We start from the raw sequence: 21,090 nt of genomic DNA, 5'->3' as shown, positions 1-21,090 counted from the left end.
CACATTTCTACCACAGCATTCATACTAACATTTCCCATTACTGTTTCTTACTGGCAAGTTCATGGATAATGTATATTTTTTAGAATATGGCTGCTGAAAATGCAAGAGGCAAACAGACTAAGTTTTAAGCCTTCCTTTTCTAGAGCACAAGAAATACTAAAGTCTAGAACCGGGTCTCAGGTTTCTCACTGAAGGCACAATATCTTTCACATTACCATCCAAAAGTTCTAGGAAGTGTGCTCAACTCTTGAAAGAAATATCTACCAAAATGATTTCAAAATTAGTGCCTAAACATTTTCTACTATTTAAATAAAAATTAGAAGCCATGAAAGAGTCTAGACGCTGAACCATATTTTATTTATGCTGCCAAAAATGCTAGATTTTAAAATCAGTCATTTTGTCTTGTAAAAATTATTTTAAAAGGTAAAACACCATTTTAAATTGTACATTATATATTATCATGTTAATACGCTGTGTCAAAGTACTGAAGACATTGTTTTAATAAGACAATTAACAGCCAGTTAAACTGTAGTTTTAACAGGTAAAAAGTGAATTTCTAGAAAAATTTAATACAAAAATAAACATCATTTACTTCAAAAAATGGCTTTTAGAGGGCCTTAAAAAATTAATGTGTTTAAAGGAACTGTCTGCCAAAATGGGAGATACATCAATATCGAGAGGATAATTAACAGAATTATGACACTGGTACCTCTTTTTATACAGAAGTTCTCTTGAATTTGTCTCAGATAAGATTAAGGATCACAATATGATAGTCAGTTAAGGATTCATTTTAGTGTGCTGACTGCTTCAGACCATATATAAGTTTTCAGAGGTAGGACAAACACACCTTAAAATAGCAATATAGCAACCTTTAGTTTAAATGTTGTGAAGAACTCTGCAAATATGCAGAAAAAAAATTTTTATATACGCTCCTTCGGTTCACTAAACTTTCTTCTTTTTGGCACTGACTCCTGACTGGAAGAATCAAAGGGATGAAGGACCTGTCAAAAGAAAACAATTACTAAGAATACTTTCCAGTTTAAATATCTTTAATTTTAGAGTTTTTTTTAATGTCTCTGAGTTTCCTTCTTCCCTTTCTTCCTTCTTTCCTCCATTCCTTCCTTTTCTTACTTTTAAAATTTTGTTATTTATACCTCCTAATGGCTGCTGAATACAGTCTTGCAAAGTATAAGGTTTTCATTAGGGATGCTGGAGTACTTAGAAGATTTGATATTATGTCCTCAAAATAGTAGAACTTCCCTGGTAGCTCAGTTGGTAAAAAATCTGCCCCCAATGCAGGCAACTGCCTTCAATGCAAGAGATCTGGGTTTGATCCCTGGGTTGGGAAGATCCCCCGGAGAGGAAATGGCAACCCACTCCAGTATTCTCGCCTGAGAAATCCCACAGACAGAGGAGCCTGGCAGGCTACAGTCCATGGGGTTGCAAATAGTTGGACATGAGTTAGCAACTAAACCACCAACTCAAAACAGTAAAATATTTTGAAGGGAGTGAGAAGAGTCAGACACGAATGAGTGACTGAACTGAATAATACTCAAAATTCTGGTTGAAAACATATAAATATTTATCTCAGAAATGACAAATACATCATCTGATTTGCTAAAATAAGGTTCCAAATATAATACAACTTGTTATAGAATTTAGGTCAGAAAAATTTTCTAAGGTACTAAGAGGAGATGCTATATTTTTGGAGAACATGTGGATTTAGTAACTTAACTTGTTTCTACTTCAGTTTTAATCTGTAGAAAGCTCAGATGAAATCTGTGGCCCAATTTTAATTCTACATAAATAAAATGGCCTGAGTATTCTTGTACTTTCATTTTTTTTCTTATTCTATTCATATTTTTCCTGATGTTGATTTTTATTTTATACATTCCTCCAACTATTTCAAATCATTCATGGAATAAGACAGTAAATGTTTACATGGGAAAATTAATAAAACAATGTACCACATTTTATTTTAAAATGACCCAATTTTTTAGAATCGAATATATTTAAACAAGATCTGAAAACTAGAGCTTTGAGGTATATCTGGGGATATCATATTTATCATTAACTTAATCTACAGCAATAATATTCTGATACTTGCCATTTCATTCAACCTATATATTATTATAAGACTTACTGTTTTCCCAGATTCAAGCTGAGTTCTCTTCCGATTTTCCTTAGATTTTACTTGTTGATTTCCATTAGCCTCCACAAAGACAGAATAATTACCAATTGGTTATTTCTCAGAGAACAATCAGCATGATTGTTCAACCACAGGCAACTATATGCAGTTTTTTAAAAAAAACTTTACTGAGATATAATTCAGATACATAAAATTCATCCATTTAAAATATACAAACTTCAGTGATTTTACGTATATTCACAGAGTTGTACAACCATCACAGCAGTCAATTTTAGAGCACTTTCATCCTGTAAAAGGCTTCCCAAGTGGCACTAGTGGTAAAAAAAATCTGCCTGTCGATGCAGGAGACACAAGAGACCTGAATTTGATCCCTTAGTTGGGAAGATCCCCTGGAGTAGGAAATGAGAACTCACTTCAGTATTCTTGCTTGGAAAACTTCATGAACAGAGGACCCTGGTGGGCTACAGTTCATGAAGTTCCAAAGAGTTGGACATGACTGAGCACACAATATATCCTCTAAAAAGAAATCCTATACTCTTACAGCTATCACTCTACTATTCCCTCATTCTTTCACCAGCATTGACTTTGTCTCTATAGAAATCCTTATTTTGGACTTTCATATAAATGGAACCATATAATATTTCTGCATGTGTGTGTGTATGATTGGTTTCTTTCACTGAGCATGATGTTTTCAGGGTTCATCCAAGTTGTAGCATGGACTGATACTTCATTCCTTTTTACGACTGAATAATAATAGTCTACTGTATGGATATACCACATTTGTTTATCCATTCATTTGTTAAGAACATTTAGGGGTTTGCCCCCATCCTTTGGCTATTGTGAATAATGCTACACATACAATTTTTAAAATGAATATTAGATGATGACAAGTTATTCATTTTCATAGTATTATCCTCAAAAAGTACATATTTATTTTCTGATGCTTGAAATGTACTTTTCAATAACTTCCTTACTATATATATTAAATATCTTCACTTCCTGCCTGTTTCTAACCATAATTCAGTCACTATTGACAAAATTAGGAATACTTTGGTGGAGTAAAGGATAGTAAAGGATACTCATCTTAAATAGAAGCCGCCTAGAAAGAACATTTTGCTGCTAGAGGTAGTAATTTTTGGAATTATTTTATTTCTTGCTTGCCAGTTCTAACTTTCCATCAAGAATGTGGGAAAAAAAGGACACCTAAAAATGGCACTATCATCAGTGGTGTTCTGGTAAATGTTTAACAATCAGTTCTCTGGGAGAAATAAATCCTGAGTTAAGGCATGGCCAACGGACTGGAAAAGGTCAGTTTTCATTCCAATTCCAAAAAGGGCAATGCCAAAGAATATTCAAACCACGTACAATGCGCTCATTTCACATGCTAGCAAGGTAATGTTCAAAATCCTTCAAACTAGGCTTCAACAATACACGAACCAAGAACTTTCAGATGCGCAAGCTGGATTTAGAAAAGGCAGAGGAACCAGAGATCAAATTGCCAACATCCCCTGGATCATAGGAAAAGCAAGGGAATTTCAGAAAAACATCTACTTCTGCTTCATTGACTATACCAAAGCCTTTGACTGTGTGGATCACAACAAACTACGGAGAACTCTTCAAGAGAAGGGGGTACCAGACCACCTTGTGAGAAACCTGTATGCAGGTCAAGAAGCAACAGTTAGAACTGGACATCAAACAACAGACTTCTTCAAAATTGGGAAAGGAGTATGTTAAGGCTATATATTGTTACCTGGCTTATTTAACTTATATGTAGAGTACATCATGTGAAATGCTGGGCTGAATGAAGCACAAGTTGGAATCAAGATTGCTGGGAGAAATATCAACAACCTCAGATATGCACATGATACTACCCTAATGGCAGAAAACAAACAGGAACTAGAGGGCCTCTTGATGAAGATGAAAGAGGAGAGTGAAAAGGCTGACTTAAAAGTCAACATTCAAAAAACTAACATCATGGCACCCAGTCCCATCACTTCATGGCAAATAGATGAGAAAAAATGAAACAGTGACAGATTTTTTTTCTTGGGCTCCAAAATCACTGCAGATGGTGACAGCAGCCATGAAATCAAAAGACATTTGCTCCTAGGAAGAAAAGCTACGTCCAACCTAGACAGCATGGCATCACTTTACTGACAAAGGTCTGTCTAGTTAAAGCTATGGTTTTTCCAGTAGTCATGTAAGGATGTGAGAGTTGGACCATAAAGAAGGCTGAGCACTGAAGACTTGATGCTTTCGAACTGTGGTGCTAGGGAAGATTCTTGAGAGTCCCTTGGACAGCAAGGAGATCAAACTAGTCAATCCTAAAGGAAATCAACCCTGAATATTCATTGGAAGGACTGATGCTGAAGTTGAAGCTCCAATACTTTGGCCACTTGAAATGAAGAGCCGACTCGTTGGAAAAGATACCAATGCTGGGAAAGACTGAAGGCATGAAGAGAAGGCGATGACAGAGGATGAAATGGTTGGATGGCATCAACGACTCAATGGACATGAGTTTAGCAAATTCTGGGAGATGGTGAAGGACAGGAAGCCTTGGCATGCCACAATCCATGGGGTTGCAAAGAGTCAGACATGACTGTGCTACTGAACAACAACAATGCTGTGAATACTTTCATTATGTCCAGTTTCAAGGTAGGTAGGAAAAACATAATGTCACTGAATGAAGAGGGGGAAAGAAATCCTCCAGCATACCACTGTTAGAGTGTGCCATTTGTTTCCTAACTTTGGATATCTTTTTTTTGCTGAGCTGTACAGCACGTGGGATCTTAGCTACCTGACCAGGGAATGAACCTGTGCCCCTGCAGCAAAAGCATGGAGTAAATAACCACCGGCCTGCCAGGGAATTCCCTGATATAATAGCTCATATATTTTATAGAATGCTTTTTATTCACCTTTGATCCTTGGAGAGTAACTTAAAAGACCTAAAATAAAATATAAACCTCTATTTGCATACGTGCTAAGTTGCCTCTGTTGTGTCCTATTCTGTGACTCTATGGACCACAGTCCACCAGGCTCCCCTGTTCATGGGATCCTCCAGGCAAGAATACTGGAGTGGGATGCCACTTCCCACTCCAGGGGATCTTCCTGACCCAAGGATGGAACTCGTGTTCTCTTGCGTCTCCTGCATTGGCAAATGGGTTCTTTACCACTAGTGTCACCTGGGAAGCCCAAATCTCAGTTTAGTACAACTCAGATAATAAACTAAAATAAAGTAGTGGTGTTTTTTCCTTAAAATATTAGGTTCCCTTTATGTAAGATATGTATGTATATATACTTTAACATATAATTATTTTTAATGTCTTATCAATAAGATAACCCACTCACAAGATAGAACATGGGAACACTTTAGCATTCCTGGGAATTTCCTGGGAGTCTGGGAATAGAGGAGGGTAGTGTCACTATCCTGAGGAAGTCTGGAGGACAGTGTCACTTCTCAAAGCTCCTCTGCATTTCCCTCTCCACTGCACCTTCAGTGAAATTAACCATTCTTTCCTTTGTGTCTCTGTAGCCTATTCTGACTGCTATCATAGTGCTATATCACTGCTTGTTTACCTCAAATTACTAAACTTTAAGCTAAGAGCATATTATATTTCCAATACCTAGCAAAGTGACACATATTAATAGTATGTGCTTACTAAATGTTGGTCCAATAAATGAAGTATTCAAAGCAAAATAAACTCAACTACGGGGAAAATTACAAGGTTAGAATGAAATCAAATCTAAAGAGATGCCTTTACCATTTTATTCTGAAAAACTTTTCCACTTCTTGTTTTGCTTTCAGACACATCAAGCTCAGATGTTTTACTGACTAACTGTTCAACCTAGAAAAGAAAATAATTACATGAAACCACTAAAACAATACAAGAGAAGCTTTTCATAATAATGGGGGTCAAAAACTCAATCACATAAAATTTAGGGTCTTGCTATTTTGAGTTAATTAAAGTCAATAATTTTGTGTTGATTTTTACTGTCATAAAAAGTACAAAGGTAAAGATACTGAAACTGACTCTGTACACTGTACATTGACCATTCATTGAATTGAGAAAGATTGAAATTATCACTAGATACCACTCTTTCAGAAGATAAGAACTTCAGCCCACACCCACTGGAGAAGGGGTGTGCAGAAGAAGGTAGGCAATCATCAGCCCCATTATTTTCAGGTTGAATTTTTCTAAATGTTATTTCAGGATTTTACTATATATAGAAAACAAAATTAAACATGTTCTGCTCCAAGGCAACAAAAATGTATTATACACTCCATTTGCAAATACAAAGGTGGTTGATTTAAATTAATAATTGCTTAAGATACTATTTACCTCTGAAATTCTGAGATTCTTTGAACAGTACTTAGGTTTATTACTAAACAAATCAAACAATAATGCACTCAAAACTTTTTAACATATAATTTCCAAATTTTGTTAGTAAGCATTCTTAATAACTAATTTTCATCTAAAATACCTAAATATAAGAAAATCTGAGAAATAATCAGATAAGCATGTAAGAAGCTGTCTTTTGAAAAAATTCAAGTTAAAAATGAGATAGAACTATGAAGTTTATACCTGAGAATGAGAAACTGAAAAATCTGGACTTCCTTTAGATTTCACTTCATCTTCCTCACAAAGGAAACCTGCTTCTGTTAAAAAAATAAACAAATAAAAGAGTTGAAATGGTATAAAATTGAATTGGAAGTGAATTAATTTACATTTCATTAACTTCTCACCTCTATGTACAGAACAGCCAGGGTTTGTTTCCTGCTCTTCCATTTTAGTTTCAGTGTCAAACTCATCCTACATAATGACATGAAGGAAAAAAATGGACACATTCCAAAAAGAAATTAAAGCAACTGGGTAGTATTTATTAACGAGCTTGTTTTACATGAAGGTTAAATATAACATAACACTACAATGACCTCACGCTTTTTACAAATAAAGTGGTCTTATACTTATTATAAGGCAGCTTATTTATCCAAAGTATAAAATCCTACTTTTCTTTACTTTGCAAGATTGCTTTAAGGTAGATAGTAAAAATACACAACTTTCTGAAAAATGTATGATGATTCTAAGAACCCCAGATCTTACTATCGTTTGAGACCATTGAATTAGACATGGTAACACAATAAGCTACAACTTCCATAGCTCTGAAATTTTTGTATAGATACTAGTATAAACTCTGAACCCTCTTCAGGGAGTTGGGAAAGGATAAGCACAGTTATGGTAAGACATATAAAGTATGTCTACTTTATTATTCCCCTTGTGACATACGTCAAAGAGCTTTAAATATTTTAAAGAATGCTTCATAAATCCCAGCCATTTTTGTTTATAAAGCAAGACTGGCATTTAGGTTTTAGGAAGACGATTCCTTCTTGACTGAACTGGTTGAAAACTGAGTTTTCTATTTGTAAGGATTTGGCTACAGAGCCTAAAACAGAATAGTTAGTCCCTATCATAAGAACTGTGATCATAATTTAGAATAAAATAAGAGAAAACCACAAAGGTGAGATTAAAGAACAAACAATAATGATGAAAGATTTTCTGGGAATGAGGCTGTAATTTTAAAAAAAATCTTTTTTAAATAGTTCAATTCATCCATCCATTCAACCAATATTGAGAACACATTCTGTAACTCTAAATGCTAGGTACAGATGAAATACAAAGCTGAATAAGACACTTTTCCTGACTTCCAGGAACTTCCAAGCTCCTTCAGGACACTGATTTTCAGGCCCTGAAGAAATTCAACCACAGGCTTACATGAGCACTTAATAAGGGTGTTGAAGAAAAGATTCCAGCATTAGTCTGGGTGACTGGAGTCATTCAGTGGTTTTCTTTTCTTTTTTTGAACCCGGACCCAGATAGTGAAAGTGCCAAGTCCTAACCACAGGACCACCAGGGGATTCCATGGTTTTCAAATTATGCTCCAGACAAAGGGGATTTCTTAAGAGTCCACCATGAGGGTAGGTGAGATGGTGAATGGCTGGGCCTCTAGGACCATTCCCTACTTCATTCACAATAGTTGTGCTTTTAAATTTCTGAGAATAATATTCTTCACACCCATGTGAAAAGTTTTAAAACCACAAGCCTAAACCTTCTTTATGGTACCTGTCAAACTTGAGTTTATGGTATAATAAGTATTTATAGCTATAATAAGTATTTATAGCTATTGAAGTACTCAGAATTCAATAAAACATTCATTACTACTGTACTTTGTAACTCTTTAAGTATACTTACACTTATGTAATGCTCCTGGTCATCTTCTAAATCATCTTTGTCCATAAGAATTTTTTGAAGTGGTGTTTTTAATTGTTTTGGTGATAATATACCTGAACCAATATTTTCCATTCGTTCCCTCTCAGTGGTCACTTTTACTTTGAAGGTGTGAAAAGGTGTTGGGACTTCTCCCACATTTAAGTACATAGGCTCCCCTTCAAATATCACTCCTTCACAATCACCATCCTTAAAACCAGGAGGCTGGTAATCTGGGGGTGTAACTGCAGAAAAGTAAGTATAAACTATGTTGTTCATGAAATTGAAGAAAATATATTAATTTTTATTATTATAGAATATACTGCATATTAAAGAAGTTTTAAATAGTATAGAAGGACATACAATAATAAGTAAAATGCAGTCTCCTACTATCTCCAAGTTCCTATTTTATTCCTTAAAGGTAAACTTTTTTCCTTACACTTGACTAGCTATGTGACTTGAGGAAACTATTTGTCATTCTTGATTCAGTTTCCTCATCTGTCAAGAGGGGAAAATACTAGTACCAACCTCATAGGGTCACTGTGGTATTAAAGTCTATAAAATGATCAGAACAGAACTGACACAGAGGAAGTATTCACTAAATGTTAGTTATTATTGTTGATGCTTTGTGTTCTTCTAGAAGATACTATGCATGATATATATATATATATATTCTTAAAAAACACAAATGAAGTCATAGTCTTCTGTACCTAGCTGCTTTTAACATCACTTTTAAATCTGCTTTAATATTTTTTGGATAATAATTTATCAGCACATTCTTTTAAATAGCTTGCACAGCATTCTATCATATAGATGCACTATAATTTACTTACTCAATCCTCCAATAAAGAACATTCAAGGTTAAATTTCCAGTTTGTTTCCATTTAACAAATGCAATAATGCATAAACATATAACCTTGCATATTTGTCTATGTATATTCCCAAGATACTTTTCTAGCTACAGAATTTCAGGATTAAAGAGAATTTAATATTTTAAATATTTTAAAGAGAATTTAAAATTTTTATATTGCCAAATAGTCCTCTTAAAATGTTATACGGCACATTAATGGTTACATTCCATCAAGAGTATACAAAAGTGCTTGATTCCCCCCACATCCCTGCCAATAATGATTTTATAAGTTGTATGATCTGGTAAGTCATTGCTTCATTTCTTTAGTTATGAGTGAGGCTGAGCTTCAAATGGGCATGTTCTTATCACTGGAGAAGTGTATGTTTTTTTCAAATACCAACACGAAATATAAATTTTATAATTGAAATATTATATATATAAAAAAATTTAGGTGCCTAAAAATATTTGGGATGGAAACCAACTGTTTCATTAATAAGAAAATATACAGCTACCAACTAAAACAGGATGATCTGGAAAAAGTACCTTCATCGTAGTAAAAAAGTTTCATGGTCAAACAAACATCATTAGGTAAAGGTCCCAGATTTTGCATTAGAATATAAATCTTGCGAATGAGAAGAATACTTGCTTTCTTAGTGTCAGCAGATGACGTATTAGGTTCACTGCTTTGGTTTTTACTAGAAGAGAATCACAGTTTCTTTTATGACATCCATGGCTTCTAATAATGTAACTTCATGTTTTACTACTTAAGATTCTTATTCTTATTAATGTATCAAGTTGTTAAAAGTTACAATTTCATGTGTTTAATACCACTATTATAAAAAATTTAATATCATTGTTAATATTATAATTCTAAACTAATTTACATATGTTAATACACATTTTATGTAAGACTTTTTAAAGGAAACAAATGATGAATTTTATTGTATTTCTAATCACGTAAGCATACAATAGATTTCCTACTCTTTGGCTCTGTTTCACAATTAAAATATATACAATTATCTGTAGAATTCTGGCTTGCAGCCACTCCAAAGATATTTTGTATCTCTGATAGTACATTAGGGATGTTCGAGAATTTCAGAATTATTTCTAAAGTTTAGCTATAGAGTATTATTATGAATAAGTGGTAATCTGCAATATGAAGAGAAAACTATAGAATAATAATTACCTTGTGAAGTCCATGACTGGTCCATTACTGGTGTACTTGAATTTAAATTGGTAACATTCTGAAATTGTCTAAAATAGAAAATATCATAGTTGCAAATCTGATATATAATACTGGTGGCTATCACGATGGTGTGATCACTCACCTAGAGCCAGACATCCTGGAATGTGAAGTCAAGTGGGCCTTAGGAAGCATCACTACAAACAAAGCTAGTGGAGGTGATGGAATTCCAGTTGAGCTATTTCAAATCCTGAAAGATGATGCTGTCAAAGTGCTACACTCAATATGCCAACAAATTTGGGAAACTCAGCAGTGGCCACAGGACTGGAGAAGGGCAGTTTTAATTCCAATCCCAAAGAAAGGCAACGCCAAAGAATGCTCAAACTACCACACAATTGCACTCATCTCACACACTAGTAAAGTAATGCTCAAAATTCTCCAAACCAGGCTTCAGCAATACATGAACCATGAACTTCCAGATGTTCAAGCTGGTTTTAGAAAAGGCAGAGGAATCAGAGATCAAATTGCCAACATCTGCTGGATCACTGAAACAGCTAGAGAGTTCCAGAAAAACATCTATTTCTGCTTTATTGACTATGCCAAAGCCTTTGACTGTGTGGATCACAATAAACTGTGGAAAATTCTGAAAGAGATGGGAATACCAGACCACCTGAGCTGCCTCTTGAGAAACCTGAATGCAGGTCAGGAAGCAACAGTTAGAACTGGACATGGAACAACAGACTGGTTCCAAATAGAAAAAGGAGTACGTCAAGGCTGTACATTGTCACCATTTATTTAACTTATATGCAGAGTACATCATGAGAAATATTGGGCTGGAGGAAGCACAAGATGGAATCAAGATTTCTGGGAGAAATCTCAATAACCTCAGATATGCAGATGACACCACCCTTATGGCAGAAAGTGAACAAGAACTAAAGAGCCTCTTGATGAAAGTGAAAGAGGAGAGTGAAAAAGTTGGCTTAAAGCTCAACATTCAGAAAACGAAGATCATGGCATCGGGTCCCATCACTTCATGGCAGATAGATGGGGAAAGAGTACAAACAGTGTCAGACTTTATTTTTCTGGGCTCCAAAATCACTGCAGATGGTGATTGCAGCCATGAAATTAAAAGACGCTTACTCCTTGGAACGAAAGTTATGATCAACCTAGACAGCATATTAAAAAGCAGAAACATTAGTCAACAAAGGTCCGTCTAGTCAAGGCTATGGTTTTTCCAGTGGTCATGTATGGATGTGAGAGTTGGATTATAACTCAGAAAACTGAGCACCGAAGAATTGATGCTTTTGAACTGCGGTGTTGGAGAAGACTCTTGAGAGTCCCTTGGACTGCAAGGAGATCCAACCAGTCCATCCTAAAGGAGATCAGTCCTGGGTGTTCATTGGAAGGACTGATGTTGAAGCTGAAACTCCAATACTTTGGCCACCTGATGTGAAGAGCTGACTCATTTGAAAAGACCCTGATGCTGGGAGGGATTGGGGGCAGGAGGAGAAGGGGACGACAGAGGATAAGACGGCTGGATGGCATCACCGACTTGATGGACATGGGTTTGGGTGGACTCCGGAAGTTGGTGATGGACAGGGAGGCCTGGCGTGCTGCAGTTCATGGGGTCGCAAAGAGTCAGAGACGACTGAGTGACTGAACTGAACTGAACTGGTGGCTAAGTAGCTATATATAGATTTTTTTATGTCTCACCATTTAATAATTCTTTCTGCATGATAATACATATTCATCCATTTAAACTTTCCAATCCTAAATAGTCAATTCCAGGGCCTGGGATTTGGGACTTCAGTGCCGGTAAGATACTTATTCCCCACTCACTGCAATTTATGTTTTACATACCAGAGGGAAGGAACTCCTTAATAGGCAGGTAAGGGAGGTAGCACATCTTTTCCAATAACAGAATGGTTAAGCACAGGACTTAAATCCTTACTATATGGTAAGCACAAGCATTACTATAAACAAAGCTAGTGGAGGTGATGAAATTCCAGCGGAGCTATTTCAAATCATAAAAGATGCTGCTCCTAAAGTACTGCACTCAATATGCCAGCAAATTTGGAAAACTCAGCAGTAGCCACAGGCCTGGAAAAGATCAGTTTTCATTCCAATTCCAAAGAACAGCAATGCCAAAGAATGTTCAAACTTCTATACAGCTGCACTTATTTTACATGCTAGCAAGTAATGTTCAAAATCCTTCAAGCTAGGCTTCAACAGTACATGTACTGAGAACTTCCAGATGTACAAGCTGGACTTAGAAAAGAATTTAGAAAAGACTCCAGGTGTGTGGACTCAGAAGTTGTGTAGCACTGGCCTAGTAGCTCCAGGGCACATAGGATCCTCCTAACCCGGGGATCAAACCTGTGTCCCTTGCATTGGCAGGTGGATTCCTAACCCCTAGATCAGCAGGGAAGTATACCGTTTTGTTTCTCTGGTTTTCCCTTTCACTTCTTACAACCCTTTCTTTAATTGTCAGATGAACAGGTAGATGTGATTGGACTAGGGTTTACAGTCAAAGATCAAGGATTAGTATCATATTTTTCTAAAACTCAACTCCTTTTATGATTCTATAGAAAGAATACCATTAAAAATAAAAACACTGTAAAAGATCAGAAGTCAGGAGATTTAGGTTATTTCTAATGGTTTGTATCTTTGTGGCCTTGAATCAGTCATACAAATCTCCCTTATAGTTAAGGGTGTTAATCTGTTTAAGGGTAACAATACTCGCCTTGTCTTAACTCAGAAGTCTTTATGAAGTTCAAATGTGAAAATATATGTGAAAGTGAATTGACAAAAGTACAATTAAAGCATTAGAAACTATTATACTTTTATGTTACTTATAGATATTAGAGGCATTATGTTTCTTTACTAACTTAAACATACCTGAGGGTCTTCTGGATTGGTGTACACCTATTTAAAAATAATTTACAACTGAGTTACATAAGTTACATATAAGGAGAACTAAACTGGATATTTTGATTAAAATATTAAATGAATTCAGTAAAGCAAAATACAGAACGACCCACCCCCCCACAACAAATATTACTTTTTTCTAATGAACAGATCAGTGGTTTGTATCAAATGATATAATAAATAGATGGTTTCAGCATTATTTAATTAAGCAACGCTGAATTTAACAGTCTTTTATAAGGAACATACAATTTAAAAATACTTACAGCTAGAACAACCATCCTCAGCTGAAATATAACAAAGAACAAAAATCTTATTTTTATTCTATATTTTTGCATGATGGATCATAAGAATTATTTGTCCTATTTCAACATTTATTCCTAATAAAAATAATCTCACAAAAAACAAACTTCATTTGTTGCAGGTAAAGCGGTATCTCAAATATCCTTCCCTATTCCCCCAAATATTTATTTCTAGTTATCTTACTGAAGGTCGAAATTTCTATCACTGACTTAAGCAAATGAGGCATTACTGCCAGTTAAAAGGAAAATACATATTGTGATATAACTCATTAAATCTTACCCAATATGAGAACTGGTTGTGAGAAAAACAGTTCAGGGCCCTGCTCATTGAGTAAAGGGAAGAGACTGTGGGGCCTAACAGAATAGAGAATCACAGGAAATCATTCATTCTAGTAATTTGCCAAAATCCGAGTCACCCTTAATTTGGATCTTTTCCTTATACTCCAGAACCAATCTATCAACAAATCCAATAAGTTCTATTAGATACATCCTGAATCTTTTCATTTTTTTTCCTTTGTCATCCTGGTCTATATGTGTGTGTGCTCAGTTGCTTCAGCCGTGTCTGACTCTGGGCTCCTCTGTCCATGAGATTCTCCAGACAAGAATACCAGAGTGGGTTGCCACACCCTCCTCCAGGGGATCTTCCTGACCCAAGGATCGAACCTGGGTCTCCTGCATTACGGGAGGATTCTTTACCACTGAGCCACCAGGGAAGCCCCATCCTGGTCTAAGACACCATTATTTTTCATCAGTACTTCAGTAATGGATTAAGTGCTATTGACCTTAATTACAATCTTTTTCTCCTTTGATGGCATATTCTCTAAATAGCAAAGTGATTTTTCTTTTAATTTAAAATATAAATCTAATGATGATACATTTCTACTCAAATCTTTCAATGGCTTTTATTGTACCTAAAATAAAGTCCAAGCTCAACCTACTCAGCCCTGAATGCTCTGGCCCTGTCTATCTCCACAGGTTCATCTCCTGCCACTCTCTTGCTCTGCTCATCACACTCCAATCATTCCAGCCTTCTTTTTATTCCTTGAACTGGCCAAATTCCCCTCCAACTCTTTGCATTTGCTGCTCTGGCAGGAATATTCTTCCAATATCAATGCCTAACTGGTTTCTTCTAATTCAAGTCTCAGCTTCAGTATCACCTCCTCAGAGAAGCTCTTCAGACTACCTAGCCAATCTAAAGTTACACCACCTCTCCATTTGCCACATTCTTTTCCTTAAAATGTTAATGGCATTTAATACAATTGGATGTTATTTAATCTCCTTGTTTTATTGGCTGTTTTCCCATTATAGAAGAGGCCCTCTTTGTCTTGTTGACCATTTTAACTTACCAGCTCCTACCTAGAATATATGTGCCTAGCACAGAACAGGCACTCATTTAATGAATATTAAAAACATAATGTCTTAATGAAGAAGGCTGGTGACCATGGATAAAATTTTATCTTTTTCATAATTTTTTAGAGTTAGATTTGCTTTGTTGATATAAATGTAAGCTCAGTAAGTATACATAAAACCTTGTCACAGTTTAATCTAGACTATATGTAAGTTTATTTTTAAATTCTCATGAAGAATAATTTATTACATTAGTATAAATATGATTTTAGAAGGCATGTGAAACTAATGAAAGAACTATTTCAAAGGATGTTTTAATTCATTACGTTTTTATAAGTTAATATATGTTATTAATGCAAATGGGGCTTCCCAGGTGGTACTAGTGGTAAAGAACCCATTTGCCAGTACAGGTGACATGAGAGATACAGGTTCAGTCCCTGGATGGGGAAGATCTCCTGGAGAAGGGTATGGCAAATGAGTGCTAATAATCAAAACTGGCTTGTCAAAATTTGTTAAGTAATAATTCTGTTAGCTTTAAGTGAGTTGAATATGAATCTTTAAAATATTCAAACTTTTAGCTTTGGGCTGGCCTATACCCAAGTTAGTTTAAATTAATCTTTTACTATATGGTAACTGTTTTACATTTGTAGAATATAAACTATGAAAAAAGAATAAAGAGGTATTGACTTACATATTTTTTGTGTAAAGCATCATAGCATCCTAACATCCTAAAAAATAAATAAGGATTCATTTTTAGACTGAATTCACTTCCAGAAAATAGCTCTTTTAATGTATCATTATCTCATTACTAATACACAATTATTATTAATAATGAAGCTCCCTTATTTACTAGCTTAAACAATAAAACAAAACAATGTGATAGAAATATAAAATGTCAATAGGGGATTAAAAAAAGGAAGACAGAGGAACAAAAATAGGAAAATTAAGCCTGCTCACATGGAGCATGAAATAAAGAAAATTTAACGCAAAAATCCAAAGATCTGCAGACGTGGTATCCAGCGTTTAAGGGGGAAATCACTAAAACTGGGTTAAACACTTAAATGTATACAAGGTACCAAAAAAATATTTAAGAAAAATAATTTTCTTTCGTTATTTATTTTACTTACCACTTCACTAACTGTGTAGATCCTGGACAATTTTTATCTTCTCTCAGAATTTTGACACAAAGATCTAAATACAAAAATAAGGATACAGAGATACTTAAGATTAGTAAGCATCAAAAAACTTAAATGAAGATTATTTTCTTCAGTTGTGTATTACAGGTTTATTATTAATAGCAATGAACTTCCAGATGATTGATGTTAATAAAATTAAAGAAAGAAAGGTTGCATGGAAACAAATCATCTTTTTATCCTTATAAAATAGCATCATAATTGCTTAGGATGAATGTTGGTGCAGAGAAAATATTTTCCATTTTAAAAGATATAGAACACTTAGATATAATGTTTTCATGCAATTGTCATCTAAGAGTCTTAGAAAATTTGCTCTGGCCCCTTATCCCAATTAAATACTTGCAAAAGGCCAAGAAATTAAAAGGCTATCAGACAGAGCCCTGCAAGGAAGCAATTAGTAATACAGTGGAAAGGACTAAGATCAGTCAGTCTCAGGTTTCATATGTGAAAAACAGGAATAGTATCTAACTCATAGACCTGTAATATGAACTAACAAGATATCACACATAACATGGTGCTTAACATATTGCCAACAAAGTTGGTGAACAATATAAGGTACACATTATGTGATGGATGGTAAATCATTATTATAGTATAAAATGGCTGTATTACTTTTACTTCTTTAAAATAACACAAGAACATGCACTACCACTGTAGGAGACTATAAGTAATAGGATGTTTTTACCTATTTATTTCATCATTATAAGAGTAATGTCAGGTGATATTATACTTGAGAGATTGAGGGGAAATTTTATGACTAAGTGCTTTCAAAGGTATTGAATATACTTTGAAAAATCACTTATATGTCCACACAAAAATTTGCATATAATTGTGGCATTATTTGAAAAGCCAAAAGTGGAAACAACCCAAATATTCATCAACTGGTAGTAGGTAAATAAAATGTGGTATATTCATATAATGGAATATTATTTGGCAAAAAAAAGGCAGTAATCCAAGCTACAAAATGAATGAAACTTTAAAACATTATGTCAAGTGAAAGAAGCCAATTACAAAGGACCACATGTTACATTATTTCATTTATTTATATGTCTAGAATAGGCAACGGAGAAGGCAATAGCACCCCACTCCAGCACTCTTGCCTGGAAAATCCCATGGACGGAGGAGCCTGGAAGGCTGCAGTCCATGGAGTCGCTGAGGGTTGGACACACCGAGCGACTTCACTTTCACTTTTCACATTCATGCATTGGAGAAGGAAACGGCAACCCACTCCAGTGTTCTTGCCTGAAGAATCCCGAGAACGGGGGAGCCTGGTGAGCTGCTGTCTATGGGGTCGCACAGAGTCGGACACAGCTGACGCGACTTAGCAGCAGCAGCAGTGGTGAATATACCCAGAATCAATGAATTTTGCACTTTAAATCAGTGAATTGTTAAATATGCAAATCATATCTCAATACAGCTGCTATTATAAAAACAAACCCTTTAAGGAAAAAACTACCATTTTAGAGCAAGCCAAACTAAAAAATAACATGTTTAAAGAAAGTTTTTAAATAAACATTACGTTACCATCTAGATATCTTGTTCCATAAGCACATTCCGGAAATATTCCTCTCAAATATGTGATGCAGGATACTGAAACTGCTAGGAGCCTCTTCACTAACACTAAAGATTGCTGCTCAGTTGATATCTTATTAGGAAATATCAGTGCACTCTAAAATTCAAAGGAAAGTAAAAACATTTTATTTAGCTTTACTAAAAACACAATCTTGGAGAGAGGAGGGAGGGGCGTTCAGGATGGGGAACGTGTGTATACCTGTGGCAGATTCATGTTGATATATGGCAAAACCAATGCAATATTGTAAAGTAATTAACCTCCAATTAAAATAAATAAATTTATATTAAAAAAAATAAAAATACAGTCTTCTTGAACTTAAAGTAGATCTAATATTTCTGCATAAACATGGTACTTCTCCAAAATTCTTAACCATGGTGGTTAGAATCCCCAGAAAATCAGGATGGCTTCTACACTGTGAGGGTGTTTCCAGGGTGGCAGTCTAAAGGTAACAGGCAAAAACTGCTTAAATATCATTAGAAATCCCCTTGTAGGTTAACTGCATAACACATGGATAGATAGCACTGATTTCTCTATCTAATTTTTTCCTTCTTTTCTCTTTAGTCACTGACTGGGTTTAACACAGACTGGTAACTGTAATGCAAGACATGTGAAGAGAAGACAATTTTATATCTGTGGGGCATAAAAATTCATGTTCTAGGAGAGGACTAATATTAGTGATAATTTCATCAAGGCAACGTAATAGCATTCATTGATACCTAATGCAAGCTGAATTTGAAGCGGCAATTTAATTCAATGCATCAAGCATCCAATAAAATTCTCCAATAATTTAAATTAGTTTAGCAAATATCTATATTTCTTACAACATGGAGTTTACTGGCATCATTAAACTCTCAAAGGTTCAACTTTTTCAAACATAAAAATACTTGATAATTCAAGAAACAATAAAATTAGCTAAATTAAAATATATTAAAATACAAGAAATCATACCATGGAAGTTCTCTGTAATTGTGCAGTGGCCATCTTCTGATATTTTCTTTAATCCAACCTTGTGACAGAAATACAAGCTTTAACTTCAGATCTTATTTTTATCTCTAATCTGATTCACTACATGTAAAGTCAAGAGTTTTATGGGAATAAATAATGGGACTCTTTTTTTTTTTTTTTACTTAGAATCTTTGAAAACAGAGGTTCATTTTGCTATAAAATTAAGTAAACTGTTAATTTCAAGCCGCTTGACTAGCAAGCCTGACACAAAAATGGGTTATTAAGAAAGCTCTTTAAAAGTCTTTTTTTTATAAAGGGATTATTAAGAAAGCGCTTTAAAACAGTGCTTTTTTTTTTTTCAAAGCACAGTCTACTATTTTCTTCACTTCGCAATATTCAAACTGATAACACTGCACAGGTAGGTAATGAAAAACTGCCCCTGCCAAATCCTTTAAAATAATCTTTTAATTTTTTTTTTAATTGGTAGTTTCAAAATGACCAAATCACGTAACTTTCCTTCCCTGAACTTGAGCATGGCTCTGGATATAACATATTGTCCTACTCTGTGGAACAATGGCACCTTACTCCCGTACTCTTGCCTGGAAAATCCCATGAACGGAGGAGCCTGGTGGGCTGCAGTCCATGGGGTCGCGAAGAGTCGGACACGACTGAGCGACTTCCCTTTCACTTTTCACTTTCATGCACTGGAGAAGGGAAATGGCAACCCACTCCAGTGTTCTTGCCTGGAGAATCCCAGGGACGGGGGAGCCTGGTGGGCTGCCGTCTATGGGGTCGCACAGAGTCGGACACGACTGAAGCGACTTAGCAGCAGCAGCAGCAGCAGCAGCAGTGGAACAACCATAAAACAGCAGTAAAACATATTTTAGATTTTTTCGACTGATTCAGATTTCTCATTTCTTTGATATAAGTTTTGAGGGGTTTTTTTTTTTTTTGGTCCCAATTTCATTTTTCTTAGCCAGACAATTCATCTAGAAGAATTCACGGAAGAGTCTATTTACCGTGACCATTTACATTTATCCTATCAGGCCTGGACGGGATGCCAGAGTTCACCTAATCTCAAGAACCTCTGTGAAAAATAAGCAGGTATGCATTTTCTCCCTCCCCTGAATGTTTCACCACTAAGATCTTAAGAAATGTAAAAGTAGATGGGAGGTAACGGAGAAGACATTATAAAGCAAAAGACGAAAAGAATGAAAACAAAAACGAAACAAATATGTATTACGTGTCGCCTGAGAGTCCTGCCGACAGCAACCAGGAGACGGGAAAGAAATGGCACGCGCTCCGTCTGTCGCGCATGCGCCTTCCTTCAACGGTTGCCTGCGCAGGCGAGACAGTAGATTTTGACCCCAGATTCAGGTCACCTTTCCCGCCAAGAGCAGCGCAAGGCTCGCTGGGAAACCCGAGAGTCTGAAGATTTCCTTCTCAGACTTCGCAAAAGCCACGTGCCCGCGGGGAAGGTTCATTTTGTCTGCCAAGCCGTACCAATGTACATAACCGTCTTACAGTGAACAAAGTGTTCTCAACAGCCATTTAATTAATCATGTTAATTTCTGATTGTTTTTACACTTTTGTTTTGTTACGGGATCTACCACATATTGCATGCCTTCCCATCTTACAGTCTCCTGTGTCTTCAGCCAACAGTTGCTCTAGCAGTCTCCTATCTAGATATTTCTACTTTGCTGTGTCTGTGCTATGGGGACAGTGATAGCTTGAGTGTAATTAATGTCTCATTTAGAAGCAAAATAATACTCAGAGCTGGTAGGTAGTTAAAGATTGTCTAGTAATACAAACTTAGTTTGCAGATTGTTATATATATCTTTCATGCATTGGAAAAGGAAATGGCAACCCACTCCAATGTTCTTGCCTGGAGAATCCCAGGCACGGGGGAGCCTGGTGGGCTGCCGTCTATGGGGTCGCACAGAGTCGGACACGACTGAAGCGACTTAGCAGCATATATCCAAGTAGTGTCAGTAGTGTAGACATATATTAGTAATTCATAGTCTTTGGTGGGTCTACCTGCCTTACCAGTTAGAAAACAGCCACCCTAGATATGAAAAGCTTTTGTCACAGTCAATTCAGAGAGGAATGAAGACTAAAACTCTGTATTCAGGGTCAAAAATAGTGAAAATCCCCTGGTCTGATTATTTTGCTTTTTATTTCACTTACACTCAATGTTGGAGAAGGAAATGGCCATCCACTCCAGTACTGCTGCTGCTGCTAAGTCACTTCAGTTGTGTCTGACTCTGTGTGACCCCATAGACGGCAGCCCACCAGGCTCCCCCGTCCCTGGGATTCTCCAGGCAAGAACAGTGGAGTGGGTTGCCATTTCCTTCTCCAATGCA

General features: G+C 35.7%; 1 protein-coding gene across 2 annotated transcripts; it reads right to left on the bottom strand.

The window, feature by feature from the left end:
• Nucleotides 1-357: 357 nt before the first annotated feature.
• On the bottom strand, nt 358-18,763 carry HORMAD1 (HORMA domain containing 1). Of its 2 annotated transcripts, XM_040230788.1 has the most exons (14): nt 18,731-18,763; nt 17,734-17,878; nt 16,144-16,207; nt 15,708-15,744; nt 13,634-13,654; nt 13,341-13,367; nt 10,446-10,513; nt 9,803-9,954; nt 8,395-8,654; nt 6,891-6,957; nt 6,730-6,803; nt 5,908-5,991; nt 2,144-2,212; nt 358-1,001 (listed from the first exon to the last, which is right to left on the bottom strand). In XM_040230788.1, the coding sequence occupies exons 1-14, from the start codon at nt 18,761-18,763 to the stop codon at nt 921-923; spliced, it is 1,182 nt and encodes a 393-aa protein (XP_040086722.1). In that variant the 3' UTR covers nt 358-920. The 2 variants fall into 2 exon arrangements, with proteins under 2 accessions (XP_040086722.1, XP_040086723.1); XM_040230789.1 differs by lacking the exon at nt 13,634-13,654 and having other exon boundaries at nt 486-1,001.
• Between the last annotated feature and the right edge of the window lie 2,327 nt (nt 18,764-21,090).

This window comes from Oryx dammah, unplaced genomic scaffold (assembly GCF_014754425.2).
Source record: "Oryx dammah isolate SB20612 unplaced genomic scaffold, SCBI_Odam_1.1 HiC_scaffold_28, whole genome shotgun sequence".
Lineage (NCBI taxonomy): Eukaryota > Metazoa > Chordata > Mammalia > Artiodactyla > Bovidae > Oryx > Oryx dammah.
This window is presented reverse-complemented; position numbering and strand designations above follow the sequence as displayed.

Excerpts from the sequence above, each read along its gene's own strand:
- HORMAD1 (XM_040230788.1), bottom strand. The coding sequence starts at position 18,763 with ATGGCCACTGCACAATTACAGAGAACTTCCATG. Across the intron at positions 15,745-16,143 it reads TCTACACAGTTAGTGAAGTG|GATGTTAGGATGCTATGATG; the intron begins GTAAGTAAAATA and ends TTTATTTTTTAG. Across the intron at positions 9,955-10,445 it reads CCAGTCATGGACTTCACAAG|TAAAAACCAAAGCAGTGAAC; the intron begins GTAATTATTATT and ends ATTCTCTTCTAG.